The sequence below is a fragment of the Lepus europaeus genome, chromosome 5, assembly GCF_033115175.1.
Source record: "Lepus europaeus isolate LE1 chromosome 5, mLepTim1.pri, whole genome shotgun sequence".
NCBI classification, from domain to species: domain Eukaryota; kingdom Metazoa; phylum Chordata; class Mammalia; order Lagomorpha; family Leporidae; genus Lepus; species Lepus europaeus.
In genome coordinates, this window is record NC_084831.1 from 58237008 (window position 1) to 58262074 (window position 25067).

The 25067-nt window shown below is 41.4% G+C and overlaps 1 protein-coding gene across 1 annotated transcript in view; it reads left to right on the forward strand.

The window, feature by feature from the left end:
* The window catches only part of PDE4B (phosphodiesterase 4B), a 457454-nt gene that overhangs the window by 293065 nt on the left and 139322 nt on the right, over nt 1–25067 (forward strand). The window contains exons 2-4 of the mRNA XM_062191495.1: nt 6347–6541; nt 17726–17762; nt 17890–17960. Of these exons, the coding sequence (XP_062047479.1) occupies nt 6347–6541; nt 17726–17762; nt 17890–17960 (303 nt within the window). The remainder of the gene's footprint in view (nt 1–6346; nt 6542–17725; nt 17763–17889; nt 17961–25067) is intronic.

Consider the following 25067-nt stretch of genomic DNA (forward strand, 5'->3'; position numbering starts at 1 on the left):
CCCAATAGGGACTAGAACCCGGTGTGCCAGCGCCGCAAGGCGGAGGATTAGCCTGTTAAGCCACGGCACCGGCCTAGTGCTATTAATTTTCATCAAAAAAAATCAAGAGTTTGAAAGTGTTAGTTTCTAATTTTCTGGCATAATTTTAAAGAACACAGCAATTTTTTGTGAATATACCATCTCAACATGTATGTTCATGTTATAGGCACAACAATTCTTATAAGCAAAAACTCCTGGATGGAATTCCTGGGAAACTGTGGGGTACCTGAAAAAGAGCCTATCCTAGGGACTCCAGGTAGGGATCCAGAAGTTTTCACCTGCTTTAACTCAAGTGAAACATGCTTTTTGTCAGCTGAGAGATACAAAGTGTGAGATGCTTGCCTTCATTCAACAAATCTGCGTTATGTGCCATCTGGTGTGAAACTCACTGTTGGGGTCTGGGAATACAACAGTGAATGAAGGCTCCGTTCCAAGGATGTCACAGTGTTAAGGGTGAACAAGATAAGTAAACTGAGAAACAGACCAGCGTGGCAAGCTTTGGGATCAAAAAGGGTCCCCGGGGAAGTGGAGGCGAAGACTCTGGGCACAGATTATTCAGTTTAATTAAGGGAGGTCACACCTGAAGGCTTTTCAAATGAGATTTGACATTCTGAAGCCTCAATTTTCTCCTCTTTGCAACCAGATGAAGAGAATTAACCCACCAGAGATATTGTGAGAATGCAATGACATAGAAGATATTTACCAAGTACGCAAGTAATTTTTTAAAAAAGTAAAATTAAAACAGCAGCTCTCTCTCTCTCTCTCTCTCTCTCTCTCTCTCTCTCTCTCTCTCTCTCTCTCTCTCTCTCTGTCTCTCCTTCTCTGCAAATGGCACAAAGAGTTTGTTATCTTTTAAGTGGAACTGTTAGGATAAGCCAAAGAAGCTCTGCTGGGGAATGACAGAGTTGAAAAAGAAAAATCTCCTATGATTCCAAAATGAATTATTCCTAGGATGTTGCTTCATAATCCTTTGTTACAGAAATTGGGACTGTGCAGGTAATTGAGAAATCAGGAAACAATCACCTTGGGGACAATTGCAGGCAATTCTGCACCTGGCTTAGCTTGAATTCTTGCAGGTAGAGCATCTCTTAGTTTAATCACAGGTTTCATGCACACCTTGTAGTTCTGATCTTTATCCTTGATTTTTCCTGCCAGGCTTATGAGTAAGGCTTCAGTCATATTTCTTGCTCCGACACTGCCAAGCAGCCCCACCTGCTAGGATTGTAGGCTGGGTAGCACAGCCTGAAGAAGCTGTGGTGGTCTCCTGCCATCTGCTGGTTGGCTTCTGTCACCACTCACCTCTGGCTCTGCAAGGATTCCTAGGGTGTGGAAACCACCAGGAGAAAGGAAGTGTGGGCAGGGAATGTTCCTGCTTTGTTTACCAACACGGAGATGAGAAGAGGGCAAACAGAAGCAGGGACAGGAGGGCTTCTCCACTCATGGGGATTGTGTGAAGATGTCACTGTTCCCAACGTCTTGGCTAGCGATAGTCCCATCCGTGTTTCTTTTGCTCAGAAACAACACAGTCATGCTTTTCAAAAATTTTGTTTTATTTTTAGATCATTGCCTTACAGGGCTGATCAAAGAAATTAATGTCAAATCTCTATAGTTGTTTCTGAAGGAAACGTCAGAAAGTAATGTCTGGTGAGGTGAGGTGAGGACAGAATGTCAGAAAGAGGGAAGGGAGAGAAGAAACCTTTCCCCATAAGTTACAGTCTTAATTGGTTCAGTAGATCTTTTTTGAAGACCAACTATTTATAAGATTCTGACCCAGGTGTCTGGGATACAAAACTGCATAATACTGAGTCCCCTGTCTCCTGAAGGTATCAGTCTATCGAGGAGCAGCTAAATAAATGAGGAAAATTGAGAAGTGCAAGTAACCATGATACAGTGTGACTGGCACTCCTTATCTATGGGTTCCACATCCATGGATTCATCAACTGCAGATCAGAAATATGGAGGGAAAATTTGTGTCTGAACTGAACATGTACAGACTCTTTCTTGTTTAACTTCCTTAAACAACCAAGTGTAACAAATGTTTACACGGCAATTACATTGAATTAGGTAGCAAAAGTCGTCTAGAGATGATATAAAATAAATGGGAGGATGTTCATAGGCCATTTGCAAATACCGTGCCACTCTATAGAAGGGACTGGAGCGGCCATAGATTTTTGGTATCCAAGGGTAGGGGGTCTTCGAAGCAGTCCCCAGTAGATACTAAGAGGACAACAGTGTAGTCTCAGAGAGTCAAGGGGACAGCAGAGGAGGAGCATGTATTCAAATTGAACAGAGGATACTGCGTCCAAGAAAGTGTACTGGAGACAGACTCATGAATGAAGACAGTGTCTTCCTGGAGACGCTGTGGGGATGGCATTCCAGTTACAGGGAACACTGCTTCTCGCACACAGCATCACCCATCACTGCTGCCTGCAGAAGCTGAGAACTCCAGACACGAAGAAGGAGAAAGTTGTGAGCACATTAGGTCTCAGGGAATGAGGCTTTGATTCAATCCAGGGAGATCAGCAGAGGCGTGGAGAAGCCAGCACGTCCCTGTGCGGGAGGCAGCATGTAGACCCTGGAGATCGGAAAGCAGGACTGGGGGAGAAAGCAGCTCTGATCCCAGAAGAAAGGCCACTTTCATTGCTACTTTAGTCCGTGTGTGCATAAAGGAAACCCTTTCTGGAAGATAGAAGTCCTAGGCAAATATTCAGAAGTATGTGAGTGATATCCTCTCTTCACCTACCTGAAAGGGCTGTGTGGTCTAATGTAAGTGTTAAAGTAGCCATACGTTCAAAGAAATCAGCTGCAACATTTTTTAGAGTCATAAATAAGATGATCAAGGGTAGGAAAAATGTTTTTTAAAAATGTGGTACAGTGAGGCCATTACGTAGCCCATGGAAAGTGATAATTCTAGAAACTGCAGTTTCATGATAAATTCTTCTTAAAAAATAAAAATACAAAGATACAGGAAAAATATTCAGATGGAAAATGCTCAACTGCTAGTAATCATGTGGGTGTTCTCCATTGTCTATGTTTCACATAGCATTCTTATATCACTTTTCCAATGATTGTTTTTAAATACAAAAGGCTATAGTTGAATTGCATGTCAAGATTAAGGATGTGGCATAAACCACTCTAAATAAATAATGACCCGGTACCTGTGTTTGTTTCTGCTGTTTCAGATCCAGTTTTCTTCTGAATTGTATTTCAGTTTGTGCAATTTGCTTGTTAAGTCTGTCCTCGGTCCTCCCCATGCCCACACCCCTCCTTGCTCCCTGGATCTGTGGGACGTATTGTGATGTCTGTCCGCTAATTTTGCTGTGACTGTGGCTGGTGTCTGGTTGGTGATTCATGTTTGTTCCAAAGTTGTGCATCTGTGTTAGTTGCTTTGGAACAGTGCCCCAGGGAATATGAAAGGCCATTTGTCTCACTCAGACGGCTCCTTAGCCCCAAAGGATTCTTCCCTGGCTTCTTCTGAGTACCAGCAGGCTCTCCTGTGAGTTTCGGCAGGGTAAGCAAGAATGAAAACAAAATCAAAGAGGAGCAATATAGGGAGAGCTTAGGTGCCTGGTGTAGTCTGAATTCATGTAGCAGGAACGAACTTCCCAGACACTAACACCATGGACCCATGCACGCCAAGGGCACTCCCCTTCAGGGTAATGGTATGTGCACTGACCTCCTGCCCACAAGGAACATCTCTAGCTGAAAACCCTCAGTGGAAAAGTTTCTAAGAAATTTCTGGGCATACCCTCTTGGCACCTCTTCTAAGATTTTAGCACAGATGCACACAGTGACAGGCATAACATTTATGACTTCTTCCATATGAACACTGACCAATGCAGGGGTCTCACGCCACAGTGCTGGAACCTTTGCAGACAGGAACCTTTCAGCTAGTGGATCTCTGGCAAGTCTGACTGACCCTCGAGGGCCTGGGGCAGCAGCTGGATGCCAACTGTTGAAAAGGTTTTAACATCTGTCCAGATGCATACCAGCTGAGCAACACATGAATACACATGAAAAGTAAAGGCTTCTTCTCACTGCTGGACTTAGTGTACTCCCACTCCACCTTGTTCAGAAGCTGCACTTTTTGTCCTTAGGAAGCTGTCAGAATCAGGACTTACTGGTTCTACAGGATAAAGGTGCCATAAAAGGGTTCTTATCCACAAGGGAGATCTCATGGTTTGCTGAACAACTAGTACAGGTCTCTCCCAAGAGAAGTTTGCAAGCTTGCTTCATTATGTCTTCATTTGTTGCAATGTCTGTGGCTTACAACAGCGCTCCACTTCCAGGCAGCCTGGCAAGCAGGGTGGTATGGATGAGGGACTGCTTGCCTCACTGCCCGTGTGCGGTGTATGAAAGGCAGCCCATTCCTGACCATCTGAGAAAACCCATCTGCCGTATCTTGAAAGCCCAAATACATACTGGGCTGCTGCAGTTCTTCCTGGTCTGTTATCCAGAGATTCTCACTCGCTGCTTCTTAACAGACACCTGGAGTTTGGGAGTTGTCTGAGAGCAGCTTCTCAAAAGGATCTCTGGGAAAACATTATAACCCTGTATTCTGTCATTTCTTCCTCTCCTGTTTCAAGGAAACTAACAGCTTCAAGGCAATTTGCTGCCTCCCCTATCTTCATTCAAGAGAGCAGCCACCTTCTTGCAGTCTCATTGACTCTTTGCATACCAACCACAACTTGTGTTTGGATGCAGAGAATGGGGAGAAATTTTACTCCGTTATCCTATGGGCTGTTCCAGAACTCTGTGGTTAGGGAAATCTGAGGTTGTAAAGAAGTGAATTGGAAGACTTGAGTCTTTAGATTCTTGTTCCACAAGTTACTAGCCTGTGACTTTAAGCAAGATATCTACATCTCTCTAAGTCTCATTTACCACAAATGTAGAGTGGTATCTTATTGTATACTTCAAAGGGTCAGGAGTAAGTGGAATGATACAAAGGTGTGTCAATTGTTCATATAAAATGGAATTATGTTTATTTTTGTTCCAAAAATTTTTAAATCCAGGCATATTTTTTTCATAATATGTGTTTTGTTGAACTTTTTGAAAACTGCTTATATGCATGGATTTAAAAATCTGAGGCACCAAAGTTAATTTAACTTTTAATTTCATTTTCTATGAGCTTTTTGAAATATTTCCTGTATCAGAAAGCATTGTATGAACTGAAGAAATATCAGGAAAATCCATCTGAAGATAGCAGTAAGAACTACTGGAAGAAAAGAACAAAGAATGAAGACATACATATAATAGCAGCTGGATGAGTATAAAGGAAGCCCACTGTTGTGGTCTGACTTGGAAAAGTAGCCCTAGCCCTGTACCCTTTTTGCACAATCTCTGCAAAGCTTTACCTGGGCAACAGTGTCTACAGAAATACTAGGCAAGACAGTAACTATCCATCTAAGCCTGAGGGAGGTAGTATGGGTACAGGCAAAAATGCACTTGAAATGATGAAGGAGAGTGTGGGAAAGACAGAGTGGCTATGGCAGTTCCAGGATGGGAAGAGAGCTAACGACAGGCAGAATCTCTGCTATACCCACCTGCATATTTATTGGTTAGAGCTTGCTTAAGAATCCTTGGCTAGTAAGCACTTTTGAGAGTGAGAGAGAGGGATCAGGAATCTCAGCAGTGCAGCTCTGGGGGTACCACTGAGTGCATCCTCCAGAGACCAAGCTCTGCAGTTCTGGGGAGTAATTAGGTGGTGTTGTCAGATCAATTCAGTCATTTACTGTGTTTGAACCTGCACATGAATGTGAATGCTCAGGCTGCGCCTCTCACCTAATCTGCCAGTGGAGGTTCTCAGGATAACACTGTTCCCAAAACATCTGGGGGTGTGCATGTCGTGTCTTTAATGAGACTGTGGTCTTTATTAATGGCAGAAAGAAGTCTTCCCGCTAGGGAGACCCATTCAGAAGATAGTTCAGGGCCTGACAGTGAACGCTGTGCTAGATACTGGAGTTTCTTCTTATCACCAATTGTTTTACAATTGTTTCTTATTCCAACCTGGTCGAAGTTGCTCATATTCCTGAAGGGCCATCGGGGTCTGTCCCTGACTTCAAATTCGGGCTCCACTATTTGCTGATGGTAGACTTAGCTGGATGACTGAACTTCTAGGGGACTAGTTTCCTCCAGACAAAATGAGAATAATAGCAACTAACACTCAGAGCTCTTTTGGGGGCCAGAATTTTCCACAAAGCGGGAAGTTTTCTGTCCTTGTTACGTGTGGGTTCTCAAAGTATGTTAGATGTTAGATGTCCTTTTTGGTAGTTCTCCTGTGACCAGAGTTCCCTGCTTTCTTTTTAAGCTTTGACGTGGAAAATGGCCCTTCTGCAGGTCGGAGCCCGCTTGACCCCCAGGCTGGCTCTTCCTCTGGGCTGGTGCTTCACGCCACCTTTCCCGGGCACAGCCAGCGCAGAGAGTCCTTTCTCTACAGATCAGACAGCGACTATGACTTGTCACCAAAGGCAATGTCGAGAAACTCTTCACTTCCAAGCGAGCAGTAAGTACAAGCTTGTCTCACACTTACCTCATCTTTAATTCTGTTTCACCAACAGTGCCAGCATTCTCCTTTCACCTGTACAAAGGAGGGAGAGAAAAATGAACACAAAGAGAGGTGACAGTGATGTCCATCTCAAGGGTGTTAATGCTCTATAGCATGAGTGGTATGTAGCCAGGGTCTACAAGGCCATGAAAAACCCCAGGCACAGTGTCCAGTTTACATGTTATTGAATCCTGAAAAAATTCATTTTCTAAACTGCTGAATTATTGTATGAGATGAAAACGTCAACACTTTTTGCAAATCACACTTGAATATGGGGCTGCATGTGTGGTTTGCCTGGGGCTCCAGCAAGGAAGAAAAATGGTGACTGGTTCCACGCATACCCTCCCAGAGGCCGTTGCTCAATGACATTTAGTAAACTGCCATCCAGTCACATGCCTGTGTCTGTTCTCAGGAACATTCACACAATGCCCACTTGTTGCCCAGATTGTGGTGAGACACAACACCCTCTACCACCCGATTGAGCACAGCTGATGTTTTTGTTTTGCTGTTATTAATTGTAGATCTCTATTTCAGGAGCAATGACTGGGTGGTGTCGCCTATTTATTAAATTTCTGAAACCGAATAAAACTGGATACTGAAAGTCGTGTCTTAAAAAGGGTTCTGGGCATGCATACAATTGTATTTAACATCATATGTTACAAAAATATCAGTAGTTCCCTAAAGTCTCCAGCCTGGAAAATTCCACTGGGTTCTGTTCCATTTTTGGAAAAGAAGCCAAAACAGTTCACCCTCTTGTGAAAAGGGCAGGGGACATTTTAAAGCTACCAGTAAGGGGGCCGTGCTGTGGTGCAGCAGGTTAACGCCCTGGCCTGAAGCACCAGCATCCCATATGGGCACCGGTTCAAGACCCAGCTGCTCCACTTCTGATCCAGCTGCTCCACTTCTGATCCAGCTCTCTGCTGCAGCCTGGGACAACAGTAGAAGGTGGCCCAAGTCCTTGAGCCCCTGCACCCACATGGGAGACCTGGAGGAAGTTCCTGGCTCCTGGTTTCAGATCGGCGCAGCTCTGGCCATTGCAACCGTCTGAGGAGTGAACCAGTGGATGGAAGACCCCTCTCTCTCTCTCTCTCTCTCTCTCTCTCTCTCTGCCTCTCCTCTCTGTGTAACTCTGACTTTCAGATAAATAAATAAATCTTCAAAAAAAACTACCAGTAAGAAAACATCACTGAGGGTGTATCTGTCAGCCAATTTTAATAGAAACCCCTGACCTACAATATCTCAATCACCAGGTGGGCCAAAATTCACTTTTTTTTTTCTCATTTGGCAAATGTTTACTGAGGCTCTGCTATGTTTCTTTAAAAAAAAAAAAGCTTTATTTATTTTTTAAATCTATTTGAAAGTGTTACAGAAAGGAAGAGGCAGAGGCAAAGAGAGAAAAATTTTCTATCTGCTGGTTCACTCCCCAAATTGTTGCAACGGCCGGGGCTGATCCAGACTGAAGCCAGGAGCCAAGAGCTTCATCTGGGTCTCCCATGTGGGTGCAGGGGCCTAAGGACCTGGGTCATTCTCTACTGCTTTCCCAGGTGCATTAGCAAGGAGCTGAATGGGAGTTGGAGCAGCCAGGACTTGAACCAGAACCAATATGGGATGCTAATGCCGCAGAAGGCAGCTTAACCCACTGTGCCACAGTGCTGGCCCCTCTCCTATGTTTTTTATAGTGTGCCAGACTCTGCAGAAAAAAAAAGATGAACAAAAGAGTGGAAAAATCACATACCAGTTAAAACCCAATCTCATTCTTTAAAAGTTTCCATGTGCTCAGCACGAGGATAGCGGTAAGAGGAACATATATGTACAACTAACTCTACAAAGTAGAAGGAAACTAAGAAAAAGAGCACTTAACATGAGGCCGGATCCACTCATGCATGTTATCTCTGTTAATCTGCACAAAAACCCCAGCAGGTAAGTGCCATTACTACCCCCACACTTTAGACGATGAAATTGGAACTCTGATTGAGAAACTTGCTTCTACCATGAGCATATAGCATGTTAAATCCCGTGATGTAGCTAACAATGATGTGTTAGTCCATTTATTGTTGCTATAGGAAAGTACCTAATGCTGGTTATTTTGTAAAGCAAAGAGGTTTATTTGACACATAATTCTGTTACTGGCTGGTCCAAACAGCCTGGTGCCAGCCCACTGGCTACATCTCAACATGGTAGACAAACAGAAAGGGAGCTAGCTGGGGCCAGGTGCATGGAGTGACCTTGCTTTATCAAAACCCATTTCAGAGTTAGCCTTATGGAATCATAAGATTATAGAAATTTCCACTGTGAAAAGACCTTAAATATTGCAACTCAACTCAATCTACAGCTGTTGAAACAAACATGGAGCTCTGGATGACTCCACATCCAATATCCATAGCAGTAGTGACTTACTGGCTTCTCAGTGTTACTGACCAGAAAAATTTTCCCCCAGTCTTAGAACCCATGGTGTTGCCAACCTTAAATTTAGGCAGGCAAGGGTAATATAAATGTAAATTATTTAGTATCATTTTCAACTTTAAAGGATAAGGACTTTTAAGAAATAGTAGAAGAAGTAGAAAGAGTATACTTTCATGCTATAAATAGCCTTTTCCAAGAAAACAGTTGACAACATAATAATATCACCCTATCAGAAATACTGATAAATGAATATATTGAAACTCTTGCAGGAGTAAAAATAGTGCAAGATTTTGCTTTGTCAATGTTTCAACTTTACAATAAAATTTTTATGTGTTTGTCAGTTTAGGAATTTATATTGTCAACACAACAAAAGGCAGAGTTTGAATAATTATCCAAGTCTCTGGTATTTCATTTAACAGGACCATATTTGAAAATCCATTTTCACACAGGCATCGGGATCTCAACTGAAGTAATGCTCCTCTAGCTGTTTCACCTGATGGTTACTTTTCAGGATGAACTGAAATACAAAGAGGAACAGTAGCCCTCAAGTTTCTCACTGCTTCTCCTACCTCTTCCTGTCAGAAAGAAGGGTGGTGATAAACCAGGAGTCTTCTGTGAAGGCCATTGTGTGGGAGCTCTGAAAGCCTGCTAGGAGCCCCTTATAGAGAAGTCATTAATTTATATAAAACCAGGAACCCTTGCGAAATTCCAATGCATTAAATTCTAGTCATAGAAGACACTTCTATAAATTTCATAAAATTTCACAAAATGTCATAAAATTTCTGTCTAAATGCCTTCAAAAGACTAAGAGGGAAAAAAAGAGAATAAGTGAAAAATATAAGAGGAAAATATAAAATTAAAAATGGATAGGGGCCAGCGTTGTGCTATAGCAGATAAAGCCTCCCCCTAAAATATCGGCATCCTACATGGGCGCCAGTTCAGTCTCTGCTGCTCCACCTCCCATCCAGCTCCCTGCTGGGTGGAGGATGGCCTATGTGCTTGGGCCCCTGCCACCCAGGTGGGAGACCCAGGTGAATCATGTGGCTCCTGTCGTCATCCTGGCTCAGCCCTGGCCACTTGGCTTTGTCTTTCAGCAATAAAGGAGAGACCAAAATAAGATTTTCTAGTAAAGCAGAACAATATTATCACTAGGTCCTCGAAGGAAATTCTGGATACTTCCCTAGATGTGGCTGGTTTTCCACAGTGCCTTTCTTGTCATCATTTCTCATTCAATGCCTTTGCAGATTGAGGTACAGAGATTTCCCAAAGAGTACATAACATTCTGCAAACTGATGAGATCAGTGTTATTGCCCCCAAACTGTAGCAGGAACCACTCTGGACAGGATGGAGTTTTGATCATCAACCTGCAAGTCACAAGATTGGCTGTATTCATTGGGTCATCCTATTGGCAACACAGTACGCAGACAAGAAGGTTTGTAAACCTGCCATTTACATGAGGACTAAGTGGTCTCCTGAGACAGCTGTCAAGGGAAATGAGAACTTGGAATCAACCCCACTGAAATTTAAGCCGTTTGGTGATGGTTCACCAGAACGTGCAGTGTGCTCTCTAAGGCTTGCCTTAGCCTTGTAGTCACCACAGTTATTAGCACCAGGATTTTCCTTTATCATCTCTAAATGATCTATAAGCAAGTCAGACATTTATTGGGCATTTCCTATGGGATATGTACTATCCAAAGTAGTATATATTGCTTTAATTCAAAGTCCTTTATAGTATTTTAATTAATTTACTCTCCATATACCCAGTGTGGTAGGCATTATGATTATCTTTTAAAAATCAGACACTGAGGGGACCGGTGCCATGGCACACTAGATTAATCCTTCACCTGCGGCGTCGGCATCCCATATGGGCGCAGGTTCCAGTCCTGGTAGCTCCTCTTCCGGTCCAGCTCTCTGCTGTGGCCTGGGAAAGCAGTGGAGGATGGCTCAAGTGCTTGGGCCCCTGCACCCACATGGGAGACCGGGAGGAAGCACCTGGCTCCTGGCTTTAGATTGGCGTAGCTCCGGCCATTGTGGCCACTTGGGGAGTGAACCAACAGAAGGAATATCTCTCTCTCTCTCTCTCTCTCACTGTCTGTAACTCTGCCTGTCAAATAAATAAATAAAATCTTTAAAAAAAATAAGATATTGGGGCACAGAGAGGTAGAATAATAATAAATAGAAAGCAAGACTTAAATACAAGGAGTATAAGTAACTAAACCACGTGGATATCCAGCACATAAATGGGCTGTAAATGAGGCTGGAAAATAAAAATATAACTTAGATATGATTTCAAGAATTTTTACAGCAAAGAGTAAACTTTTCTTTTAATTCTATTTCCCATGAACTTCTTGAAGTGCTCTCATAACGGGTTCATCTGTGCTCTGTCTTTCCAGCTGCTAGGAGGATCGCATTTATTCTTTCTTTTAATAAATATTTACTTAAATTTAGGCATTTTGCCAACAAATAAGACAATTCCAGTGTCTCCAGGAAAGCTGAATGTTCAGTAAGTTAAGGCTGCATTTATATCTTCAGATGAGGGGAACTATACAGTGGTGCACACAAGATTTTGAAACATCATGCTGAGTGAAATAAGCCAGTCCAAAAGGGACAAATATCATATGTTCTTCCTGATCGGTGACAACTAACCGAGCACCAAAAAGGAAACCTGTTGAAGTGAAATGGACACTATGAGAAATGGTGACTTGATCAGCCCTTGTCCTGACTGTTGATGAACAACTTAATACTTTATCCCTTTTAGTATTTTTTTGTCCTACTTAATACTATTTGTTGAACTCTGTAATTAACACACAATTATTCTTAGGTGTTTAAATTTAACTGAAAAGTGATCTCTGTTAACTATAAGAGTGGGAATAAGAGTGGGAGGAGAGGTACAATTTGGAACATGCTCAATCTGACTTGCTCCAAATGGTAGAGTTAGAAACATGCCAGGGGATTCCAATTCAGTCCCATCAAGGTGGCATGCACCAATGCCATCTTACTAGTCCAAGTGATCAATTTCAGTTCACAATTGATCATAATGATAGGTCTAAGAGTCAAAGAGATCACAACAGAGTCACTGTGCACTTACTCCCCATGTAGGATCTCTGTCCTTAATGTGTTGTACTATGTGAATTAATGATATAACTAGTACTCAAACAGTATTTTACACTTTGTGTTTCTGTGTGGGTGAAAACTGTTGAAATCTTTACTTAGTATATACTAAATTGATCTTCTATATATAAAGATAATTGAAAATGAATCTTGATGTGAATGGAATGGGAGAGGGAGCGGGAGATGGGAGGGTTGCGGGTGGGAGGGAAGTTATGGGGGGGGAGATTAGCCATTGTAATCCATAAACTGTACTTTGGAAATTTTTATTTATTAAATAAAAGTTACAAAAAAAGAAAGGTCTGTCCCACAGGGCAGGCAACCTACTGAGGACATTACAGTTCAGCTAAAGGAGTCAGCAGGTGTAAGGAAGGATGTGCAGAGGAAAGGCCACGTGCTGACCAACACTCTACGCATGGGAAGCATTGTGGGCAACCGCAGCGCAGTACGGTTGACACAGAGAATGTTAGGGATGGGGAAGTTGTGGAAGATGAGGCTGCACAAGCGAGCAGGAACTTCTGCATGAGGGGCATCTGCTGAGGTAGCCTTTATGCCACGGGTGAGCAACGGGAAGCTACTAACGGCTCCTAAGCAGGAAAACACATAATCAGAAGTAATGTTTAGAAAGATGGCTCCAATTCCGTTATAAGGAATGGTTTGGAGGATTAACACACTAAAGACCAGTATCCAAGACCCAAATGGGGGAACAGGTAACAGAGCATAAGGCTCTACATGAAAGTGCATCCAGTAGACAGTTAAAAAATATTTACAAGTTGGGAGCAACTGATGTGGCTGATTGACTCAGATGAGAGAGATGGAGGTTTCAGTCTTGGCCAACACAATAGGTGGTTGCAACATTTCCTAGCATCTGCAACCTTCTCTTATTGCATGAAATAAAGTATATAAAAGTGTTTTATATACTGTTAGGTACAAAATAAATGTGAAATCCTCTTGATTGCAACCATAAGATACGTGAATTTCTTAAAAGGGTCTCTTAACACCTGGGAAGACAAGCATGCAAACTTTCACTTATAATAATAAAGATAGTGACTACATAAAAAGAATGATTATAACTAAATAAAGTGTTTTTATATGCCCACCACTTTTATTTAAAGCTCTATAAGTGTAGTCAATCATTTAATTCTCATAGAACCCCATTTTGTAGATGAAAAGAAAATTGATGGAAAGGTTACCCAAGGTCTCACAGCTAGTAATAATGCAGCTGACAAACCAATGTTAGAGGCTTCTAGATCTGTGTTCTTGAACAGTGTGGTCTGCATCTCTTTATAAGGGAGGCTAAAATCTGTACAAGGAAAATACAGTTCTGTGTGTAGGGAGAAAACGGAGAAAAGTGAAAGTAATCAATTAAATTCAGAATGTAGCGATGTAAAGCAGAATGTTTGCTTTCTAAAAAATCATTTCATTCTTTAAAGCAGACTTACCTTCAGTTCCAAGATCCATTTCTAAGAATGAATTCTAAGATGGGAGTTTTCATCTGAGTTTTTGTCAATCAAGTTGTAATGTGCTGATTTGGTCACTAGGTGTTGCTCGTGTAATTGTTCTGAAGATTTAGTCTCTCCTGAGAGGACTTATCAGTGGCATGGGAAAACAACAAATGCATCCTTTTCATATAACCAATCAAGTATTTTGTTACTGCCACCCCAGTTTATTCTTCTTAATAGCATGCGAGACCAGGAGGAAGCACCTGGCTCCTGGCTTCGGATCGGCGCAGCGCTGTCCGTAGCGGCCATTTGGGGGGTGAACCAACGGAAAAAGGAATACCTTTCTCTCTGTCTCTCTCTCACTGTCTAACTCTGCCTGTCAAAAAAAAAAATAATAATAATATGTGAAGTCATGATCTTAAAAAATTCTATGGATAGATAATCTGGCTGTACTCAAACAGGTGTTTTATTTGTGTTTTGTTTCTTTTCTAACATTTACCATAAGTTATTTGATAATGTCTCTAGCAGCTGTTATCTGACAAACTGCATTAGCTGTTGCAGCTCAAATCAATTAAGGCAGCCAGTGCTGGGAATCCATAAATCCATTTCTTGCTTCTGAATGTTCTGCTCTCCTAAAATTAAGAAGTGCTGTAATGGTAAAGTCACATTGCCCCTTGTGTTTTCTTGCCTCTCTTTAATCATTAGTTTGTGTAACTCATTCAACATCAGCTCCAGGCACTACAGATGTATAAGTTTGCTTGTATTATTTCTCTTTCATCAGATATTTAAACTCCAGAAGTCCTGGAAGCATAGAAGACCTGTAAATTCATTACCTGGAACTTCACATCACAGATATCAGCAAACAGCGAGATCTTTCACTCATCTCAGAATCCATTTAAAGAAAATAGATGAGGAAGGAAGAGCTTTTGACATTCATCACACTACATCGATCATGACTTCTCTCTTCATTCTTTGTTCTGTCACCACTACTGGCCACTTTTCAAGACCCTGGTTTTCTTACCTGGGCTCACATCTATATATACTGCCACCTAAGGAAGCCAATCCCTGTCATTGCCTTCATTATCCCTACTTCTGTAGATAACTCTTGAATCTATGGCTCTCATCCCCATATCTCAGTCTTCCTGCCTGATCTCTCAACCTAGATGTCAATATAAGTACCTTAAAACTCAACATGTACCTCAAAAACTCAAGGAAGCCTTAAAAATCCCCCAATTCCTCCTTACTTTTTATTTCTGTCATGGACTTACATTCTTCTGTTGTCTATTGTTTAAATGGAAAACACTATTTCTTTGTATCACTTTTACAGTTAAATGAGAGGTTCTGGGAAGACCTCCAAGGTGTCTTCAATTGTCTCCTCCTATTCCTTTCTTGGCCTTACCTATTTCTCTTATCACCTGAATCAGTTCAGTGTCCTCCTAACTGTCCCTTCTGGATTTCTCCCCTCTCCAATTCACCCCTTGACTTCCATAGCATTTTACTCTCTTCTTTTAAAAAGCAACCTGCTAATCTTTAACACTAAGCAAGAAAAACAAAACACCTTAATTAGAGATATGTTTGTATATTTCAGGATTCTTCTAATGCCTTCTATAAGCCATGCTCCCACCCTTACTATACTTTCTCAATATTGGCACTATTAATATTTGGGACAGGGTGATTCTTTGTTATTGGGAGTCATCAGGTACATTGTAGGATATTTAGTAGCATGCTGACCTCTATGTACTAGATTTCAGTAGCAGCCCCTTAGCCCTCTAATTATGATAATCAAATTTTCTTCACATTGACAAATGTCCCTGGCAGGGAAAATCAACCCTAGTTGAGAACTACTGTGTCACTAGAAGCTCATCGCAATCATAAGTACTTTTACACATATTATTACTGCAGGTTTATCTGATATGACATTTTACTTTCTAAAATATTTCCCTGCTTGTTTATCTCACGTCCCATCTCTATAAAACCTTTCACTAGCTGGTATCTGCCTACAGAATTAAGCACTGATTCCATAATCTCTGTCTAGATTGTCCTTACAGTAGGTGTGAGAGATACTCTAGGCTCTTCCTCTACAAACATCTACATTTAATATGCTCAGCTCCACCTGAAGAGACACCAAGCGTCTCAATGATCATGTTCAAGATCTTTCCTATTTTTGTGTCTTTGTTCTACTGTCTTTCTCATTGGTAGCAACTGATATTCCTGCCTTTTTAAACTTGGCCCTTTAAAGTTCATTTCAAACACCACTCACTCACTCACTGAAGCCTTTCCTACTTCCTCTAACCTTAAATTAACCTCTCCTTCTCCCCACCCCCAGTATCTATGGTTTGTATTTTTCATTCTATATTTACAATGTCTACTAAAGATTTTTTGAATATTTCTGTCTCTCCAATTATGTTTTAATTTGAAAAATCTTGAAATTTGTATAATCGGCTTTGTCAACCATGTAGTATCAGCATAAAATAGGAAACCTAGTATTTAAAAGCACAGATTTGAGCGCATCAAACAGGCTCAGGTCTTTCACTTGTTGCTTACGTGCTAACTAAGCAGCTGTGTAACTGCTCTGAGGCTTGACATCATCTTCAAAATAAGAATATTAAGAGTGCCCACCTCCCACCCTTGTTACAAGAATTCAGCAAGACAATGCACATAAAGTGCTCACTCAGCACAGAGCCTGACATACAATCACATGGCCTTCTTTGTATTATCACACAAAGTAAGCACACAAAGGTTTGATTGGTTAAATTGAAGGAGGAGTTCTAACTACATAGACAAAGATGGAAAGGGAAATATTGCATTAGGTGAGACCCCTGGGTAAAAATTGTGGTACAGCAAGTTAAGCAACCACTGAGGAATGCCTGCATCCCATATCAGAGTGCCAGTACAAAAGTCCCTGATCCTCTACTAGTGATACAGCTTTCTGCTAATGCATCCTGGGAGTAGCAAATGATGGTCAAGGTACTTGAGTTCTTGCCACCCATGTGGGAGGCCTGTATTGAGTTGCATACTCCAGGCCTTGGCCTTGCTCGACACTGGCTTTTGTGAGCATTTGGGGAGTTGAACCAGTAGATGGAAGGTCTCTGTCTCTCTTTCTCTCTTGTGCTGCCTTTCAAGTAGATGAAAAATTTAATTAAATTAACCATTAAAAAGGCCACATGTCAAATGCCTAAATTAGAGAAAAGGTCCAGATGGTTGTGTGTATTGTTGAACCTGGATTTCCTGGCCTCATATAATGTCTGTTACAGGGTAGATGCTTAATAATTATTGGTTGCCCTCATTGTAGCTGATGAATAAGGTGCCATATTTTTGTAGCAACTGTGAGGACAGAGAAGGTAGACCAGAGAGCAAAGAAAGGTCATTGTCCACCAGATTCTGTGCTGCTGTTAAGATTTCACATCATGATAGAAAATTGGCCTGATTCTCTGGCTGCGGCACAAGCCAACGTGTCTTCTAATATCTCTAATAGAGAGCTTGCCGAATGTGGGCTTAAGTAGATTTACTGAAGTATATGCCATGGAAGGAAGAATGAGTACACTTCTGAAAACACATTTATATAACACTGGGTACAGCTTAATCAGCTCTTAGGAACAAAATGAGCGGCAACAGCATGTTGTAGTAGGCTCAGTCCGTACCCTCCCATCAAAAGCTTTTCTTGGGTACTTTAAGAAAAAAGTTATATTAAAAACAAAAAGTAATGGGATTCCCAGACAGAAATCTGTGTTTAAATGGCATTAAAGCTGTGGCTCAAATCAACAAAAGCCAGGAAATCCAAAGTTAACCTTTATCCAGACTGTTATACCATTTTTTCCAACTCTGTGTGTGCCTGTGAGCAGCCCTCCCTTTGAATTTCCTGGCTCTGGCAACCAAAATCCACAAGTCGCTTTGAATTACAGCACTCTGGGTCTGCTATTTAATGGGACTATACCCTGAGGATATATGCTTACTTACAAAGGCTTTTATGTGTAGTCATTGTAAATCCAGGAGTCATGAACCTGGTATTTTTTCTTTCAAGCTCTCAGGATCCCCATTTATGCCTAATTGTTGAGTCCTGTCGTATATTCAGATAAAAAGACTTGCTAACTTTTAGGTTGCTAACATTGGTAAAGTGTAATATTACAGTTTATATGTTACAGTTATAATTCAAGTGCATCTTTAAGTGTTGTCTTCTCTTTTTCCCTAGACACGGCGATGACTTGATTGTAACTCCTTTTGCTCAGGTGTGTATCATGCTGGCCCTGGCTTGCTCTCACTCTGTCTCTTGGTGTGGTTGCTAAGTGTGGTTTCTGAAACTGGCCACTTGCCTCCTCTGTTTGTCCCTAACTATTTGAAACATTTTCCTTATAGGTCCTTGCCAGCTTGCGAAGTGTTAGAAACAACTTCACTCTACTGACAAATCTTCATGGAACATCCAACAAGTAAGCATTGACCTTGGGCAGGGTTAGGAATCCCTTCCATAATGGCAAAAGAGGTTGAACAGCATTGAAAGAACAGAAACAACCCAACATTGAATAGAGATTTGTCCTCCAGCTAGGATACACAATGAAAACAGAATGGAGCATCTATATTGTTTTAAAACTGGTAAGACATTAGGAATTATCTAGTCTGGAATTTATTAATCATTATACTCTTAACATTTTGAACACGATAAGAGTTAAACAAATGAAAGAATGAGATCAGGATTTTATTGTTGTTAACTTTTATATTTGCCATGTTGGCCATTATTGAACACAAATTATATTACAATTCTTGAATAAGTTATTAATGAATTCAGAAATTTAAAATTAAAATTAAGGATACCAAAAAGTTCAACTCCAAGGTGCGTATTATTTGGTCACATATAAACAGGTTTATGCAGTTTGAGGAGTAAGAGAGGGATTATCTTCTCCTCTGCCCCCAACTGTATGACCTTTTTCATTTCTGTTGGCATTGCTGATCTTCAGTCTCTTCATTTGTAACATAAAGGGTTGGAACTTGACATCCTCTGCAGTAAATGTCTCCTCCAAAACAGTTCTAAGCTATGAAACCTGACCCAAGTGCTACACAGTTCATGCTGTTGCATGTGAAAAGATCATACTAGGGGTCAGAGGGCCATAGAACACATGATCCTGGAAGGGAGGAATGGAGAAAGTCTTTTGACACATTGATTCAACCTCCTCATTTTACAGAAGGAAAAACTCTAGCCCTCAGGAACCCGAAATTGGCTAACAACCGCACCATAAATTAGAAACCCATGGGGGCCCAAACCTCAATCTCCTGATTTATCAGCCAATGCCCACTATGGATTAACCTATCCCTTCACATCTGTGAATTGTTAATCAGTCCTCTATTTTGCTACATTGAAACTTTGATAGAGTGAGCTTGTTAAAAGTGGGAGTGCACCCTGCTTTGAATGCTTACTTCTTTTTTTCACCATCCTGTAACTGGGCACTAAGCTTTCTTGTGACATATCCTATTGGACTGGTATCTCCTCCTCTAAACTATCATTCAAACTTCAATCCCAGTGAACTTTCTACCATGTTGTTTAACCGTGTCACTCTCAGGCTCACAGCACTGAAGCAGTCCACCCTTATTAGTAAGATAAAGTTTAAATGCTGAAGTCTGACACCCAAGGCAGCTCATGACCTAGTTCCAGTTGATTTGATTAATAGTGCATTATATTATATTTGATGCAATGCACAGAGAATTCCTGACCCAAAATTCTCTAAAATCCAAAATCCAAAGATGTTGAACACTGATATGATACCACAAGTGGAAAATTCCACACTGACCTCATGTGACAGATCACAGTCAAAATGCAGATGCAAGAAAAATATTGTACAAAGCTATTTTCAGACTATTTTGTGTAAGGTACATATGAAACACATATGAATGTCATGTTTAGATTTGGGTCTTAATCCCAAAATATCTCATTGTATATGTTCAAATACTCCTGCATGAAAGGAAATCCAAAGTCTAAAGCACTATCAGCCCCAGACCCTTCAGATAAAGAACAGTCAACCTGCGTATGAAAACTAGAAGCTTGTCTCAGCTCCTGTTATTCATTTACTAATTAATTCACCTCACAAGTATTTGTTTAGTATGTGCTATTCGTATATGCATGCATGTATGCATTAAACAAATATTTTCTGAACAGCTATAATATACCAGGAACTAGTCATATAATAGTGACCAAAACGGACAGGTAGACAAGCTCTCTGCAACGTTCTAATAGGAAGTACCTGGGTATATGGCGGTGAACATCAGACCAGGTCTGTAGCTACAAAAGATTATTTTCAACAACCGTGGTCTGGTTGTTCTCTGCGTGTTCTCTTCTCCATCCAAATTATGGACTTACTGTTCTGTCTTTCTAAAATTTTTCTTTCCACCTGTCAGCCTCTACTTAGCCAAATTCTGATTGTCTTTGTGACTCATCTCAATTATCATGTTCACAAGGTGTTTTCCCTGACCCCACCAAGCCTGGCTGAATGGGCTTCATTTGGCCCCAGAGCACTCTGCCAACCTCACCACAATCTTATGGATTCCTGTCCGCAGTAGACTGTGTGCCCCTTAGGAGCAAGACATGTGTTTATTTGCAGAATACGTGACACATAGTTTGAACTCTCTACATATTCATCATACCTGTGAATTTCTAAATAAAAAAGTATTGAAAGAACTACCAATTATTTAGGAGTGATACCTTTTCTATACCCACTTTTTTTTTCTTTACAGAATATGGCCTCTGGACCCATGCTTACAGGTTCAGTTTTACCACTTTTAAACTATATAGTCGAGCAAGTTAATTACCTTCTCTGTAACTCAGTTTGCTAATCTGTAAAATAGGACTGTTGTTTGGATTAGAGGGATTGATACTTGCAAAGCACTTAAAATAGGATCCAGTAGAGTAAATATGAGCTATCAGAATTGATAGTTACCTTTTTCTTGCTGAATAAAGCAAGGAGTCAGACTTAACATTTAAGAGAAGTAATCTAACACTTCAGGGTTTTCCAATTGATCAGTTCAGTTACAATCACCATAAGCTATGTTCCTGACAGGTATTGTTAACTGTATTCTGGGGATAAGCAAACAAAGTTTAGGGAGATTCAATGATTGTGTCCGCCATACTGTTTCTAGTGAGCAACAGAGCCATAGTGAAATCTGACATCCTGAAAGACGTTTTTAAGAAGAACAAAGGGAATAGATGAAGTCAGGGACATTAAAAATGTCTTCAGGAAGTAAAACATGAGAGTGAAGTTCCAGACAGACCACAGTGATGGAGGTGGGAATGGGGAGGATGGGGTGAGTAACGACAGAGCCCAAAGGCCTAGTCAGCATGGACTGTCTCCGAACCACTACTGCATAGCTCCAATGAGAACGCTGGTCAGGGCAGGTGCTTCTCTTGTCAGCATGGATTTGAGTGTTCTTCCTCAGTAGTACTTCTGGGGCATGCAGTCTAATCATACTGCTTAGTAGGCTTGTGTCAGCTCAAATCACATTCTTAAGAATTCGGTGTTTCCATAATGCGGTGTGTTTCAGAACACATGGACTTTCAGGAACTGTGTACCCTCTGACCATGATTCCTCTAGACAGAAGAGATCCACAGTGCATTCTCACACTGTGACCCCTTTAGTCACCTCTGGTCAAAGCCAACCACACATATCCAACACTGAGGGATTTGTCTCTAATGATCTTGCTGAAATCCATACCCACATTTGTACAGTGGATCCTATTACTGATGACAAATACTTCCTCCGAGCCAACATTAACCACAAATCAAAATCAGCGCACATTCAGCACTAGACATCACCAGGGGCAGCTGAAGGGGCCTCACTCTAGTTCAGGTTGAGGATAGGTTTCAGCCTCAGATGGAACAGTCTGACAGGGGCAGGTTGGAAAACAGAGGGTACGCTTAATTCCCTCCATTCTATTCCTAGATAGTCAATGTCCTGAGACAAGTATGGAAAATCTACTGGAAGGAACTGAAGATAGCGTATCTGCCAGGAGGGGATGCAGCCTGCTGAGAGCAGCCCCTGCCCCATTCTGCTAGATATTGACTTATCTTGGCAACTGGGACTGTAAGATTTGTGGATCTCAGACTTTGCTTTCTGGGATATTTGACTTGGGTTCCAGCATACCACTCCTCTGCCTTGACTGTAACATTTAAGAGATAATTATGTCCTTGGAGTGGTTTTCATGAGACATCCAGATAGTACGGTTTATTACATGTAAAGGAACTCCCACATAGAACTATACTTTGCATGAGTTAACATTTCTTTTATCTTTTGGCTCTTTACTTGGCATGCAAGCAGTCCATTGTCTGCCTGAGCTTTACCACACAAAGGGTGAAAATCTCAAAATTCCTGTTGAGGTGGTTTCCTTGCACCTCCATGAAGTGTCCCACTGAGGGAGGCTTGATTAGGCTTGTGCTTTTTGGCTGCAAATGAAAACCCCCATTTCCTTTGTCACAGAAGTGAATTTGAAAATATGGCTTTCGTATAGAATTGTTAATTCATATAAGCATTCCTTAAGCATTCACGGGCCTCCAACTGTCTGGTGGAGTAAGTCAGGTTGTGTGAGTGGGAATGCTCACCACGCAGCAGTCTGTAACCAGAGAATGGGCTGGGAGCAAAGGGACAGCCTCCTTTATCATTCAACCTGCTCTCACCAACATCAGGAACACCACCTGTGGCTATCAGGAAATCATGTAACATCTTTGTTTTAACATTCTGCCCAACCATAATTTAGTCAACGTGCATGTACTCTTTGGGAAAGAATTAATAACCACTTAATTTTCTTTCAGTATATATCTGAAGTGTCTTTCATTGCTTTATGTACTTTGGCATGGGATTTAAATTAGCTGAGAATCGTAAAATCTTGAGCATTCAGAGCTGGAAAGAGCCTGGCCAAATTTCCTCAAAGTAAGTAGGGAAATATAAGTCAAACCCCCCACACAGGACCTGGCACATTGTAAATCAGCAGTAAATCTTAGTTGCTGCCTTCTCTCCCCAAGCGAGGAAGAAACTAAGAAGTTCAATGAGCTGCCTAAGGCTGAACAGTTGGGAGGTGTCAGAGCCAAAGAGTAAGATTCCTGTCTTCTTACTCATAGTCCAGTTCTTTCTCCACTGTGCTATTCAAAGATGGAAAGTAGCAACTTCTATGGCCACATCATCCTCACAATTCCTGTTGCTATCTGCAGCACGCAGGCAGATCACTCCTTATTCCTCTTCTATAAGTTAGGGACTATTGGAAAGGGGGCAACCAATACTGTTTTCCTTTGACACTCTTTACAGTTTTATATTTGACACCCTCGTGCCCTAAAAACAATGTGGCTTCCAAAAGCCACTCATGCATTTGAGATGTGTTGAGTCTCTTTTTTACAGCAGGCATCTGTAATAAGTGATAAACCTAATACACATGCTCCCTGCCTTTCCAGAGCTCACATACAGAGGTACTTTTCTCAATTAGCAACTCTAAACAAAGTCATATTTTGAAAATTAACATCTGGACTACAGAGTTTTTCTAATACATGTCATTTCCAAGAAGTAATTGAGATAATTGAATGATGTGAATAGCCATGGTAGAAAGAAAGTGGAAACTTTTAATATTTGTGGTCTCTGAATTCAGTGTCTCCTTTCATACAAAACTTGCTTTGGGAAAAGCTACAAAATAAAATTATTGAAAATATGTGGTTAAACCACTGCATATATATATTCAATACCTACTTCAAACCAAATATTATGCCAGTTCCAGGGCTACCAGCATGACTCAATTTTAGGTTACATTTCCACAGGTGAGTTGAGGAGACAGGAAAATGGGAATTGCAATATGGTGTGAGGAGTGCATGATGGGAGAAGCATAGGAAATTGCATAGCACAGGTGCAGGCCACAAACAGGGCAGAAGGCTCCGCTGAGGAGGTGATGACTATGTGCAGTCCCGGGACATGTGAAAGCATCAGTTGCTTTAAAAGGAGGAGAAAAGTTTTCAATGGAGCAAAATGTATGCAAGGCACAACAACAAGAGAGCATCCTGTGTTCAGGGAACAGCGAGCAGTGTGTAGAACCAAGACTGTATGTGGAAAGGGAATCAAATCAAATATTCACATCAGGGCCAGTGTTGTAGCATAACAGATAAAGCCAACTCCTGAGATGCTAGTATCCCATATGGGTGTTGGTCCAAGTCTTAGCTGCTCCACTTCTGATCTAGCTCCCAGTTAGCACTGTTGCATGGAATTGAGTTGAGAACCCATGTCGGTCTCTCATAAGTTACTTCTATAAGACTCAGTTTATTTATCTGGATAATGGGAAAGCTGCAGAAGATGGCCCAGGTGTTTGGGCCCCTGCTCCCATATGGGAGACACCGAAGAAACTCCTGGCTCCTGGCTTCAGTCTGGCACAACCAGCTCCAGCCCCAGCTCCAGCTGTTGCTGCCATTTGGGGAGTGAACCAGCGGTTGGAAGATTTCTCTCTCCCTCTAACTCTTTCAAATAATAAAGTAAATCTTAAAAAAACATCATGTCAAGCATTTGGTTCTCATCCCTTAACCTCATGCTCACATTTGGAGTTCCTCATGTTCACCAGGCAAGTTGAGTGGGGGATCAGAACTAGATCCTGCTATGAAGGAGTCATAGAGTAGTGATGGCTAAACATGTGCCCATAAGCTTTGCAACATGGAAAAATGACCCAGAGGGTACAAATAAAATACCACAAGAGATTTTAGGAGTGGCACTTTTAAGCTAAACGTATGGCATCCTTTGGACAAACTAGCAATGGACCATGGAAGGATAGGTGATATTTAGTGAGTAATGGCAGGAAAAGGGCAGCACGTGTCCAAGGAAACAAGAAGTGATCAAGTTGGGCCTTGGCAGAGTGAGTCAGTTCTTGCCCTCATGCACACATTCATTCATTTGTTTATAATCCCATTCAATAAATACTTAAAAGTATTTGGCTTATGAGAACCTATCTTGGGTGCCAGGGACCCAGTAGGACCAAATTGCTTCCTGCCCACATAAAACTTACAATCAATCGAAGGAGTAATATATTGGACGCTAATTAGACTTATTTTAATTGCAATTGTAAAGTGCCTACAGGAGAAGAGCAAGATGCATGAGAACACACAATCAATCAGTGGTTTGAGAAGAAATATCAGGAAGAATTCTGAGGGAGAAAAGGGAGTAAGTGCCTGGAGGCCAGAGAATAAAGGATTTTGAATGCCAGGCTAAGGAGTTGCAAATTTAATCTCTTAGATTTCCTGAAAAACAGCCTTTGGTATTAGTTAGTGCAGGGGTTATCAATCTATGGTATAGTGGGGAAAATCATTCATTTAAGATTCAGACAGACTTAGCTGTGAATCTTGGCCATGCCAGTTATAAACCATGTTTGCTTCAGTATCTCTAAACTCTGAGCTGCTCTTCCCTTTTCCTGAAAATAAGATGCTGCTACTCCCAGGGAAAGTCAGGAGTACTCGGCACAATGACCAGCACAGGAGAGCAATCACTAGATTATCATTTCCTTTCCCTTGTCACACACAAAAAGTTCATGCCACAAAG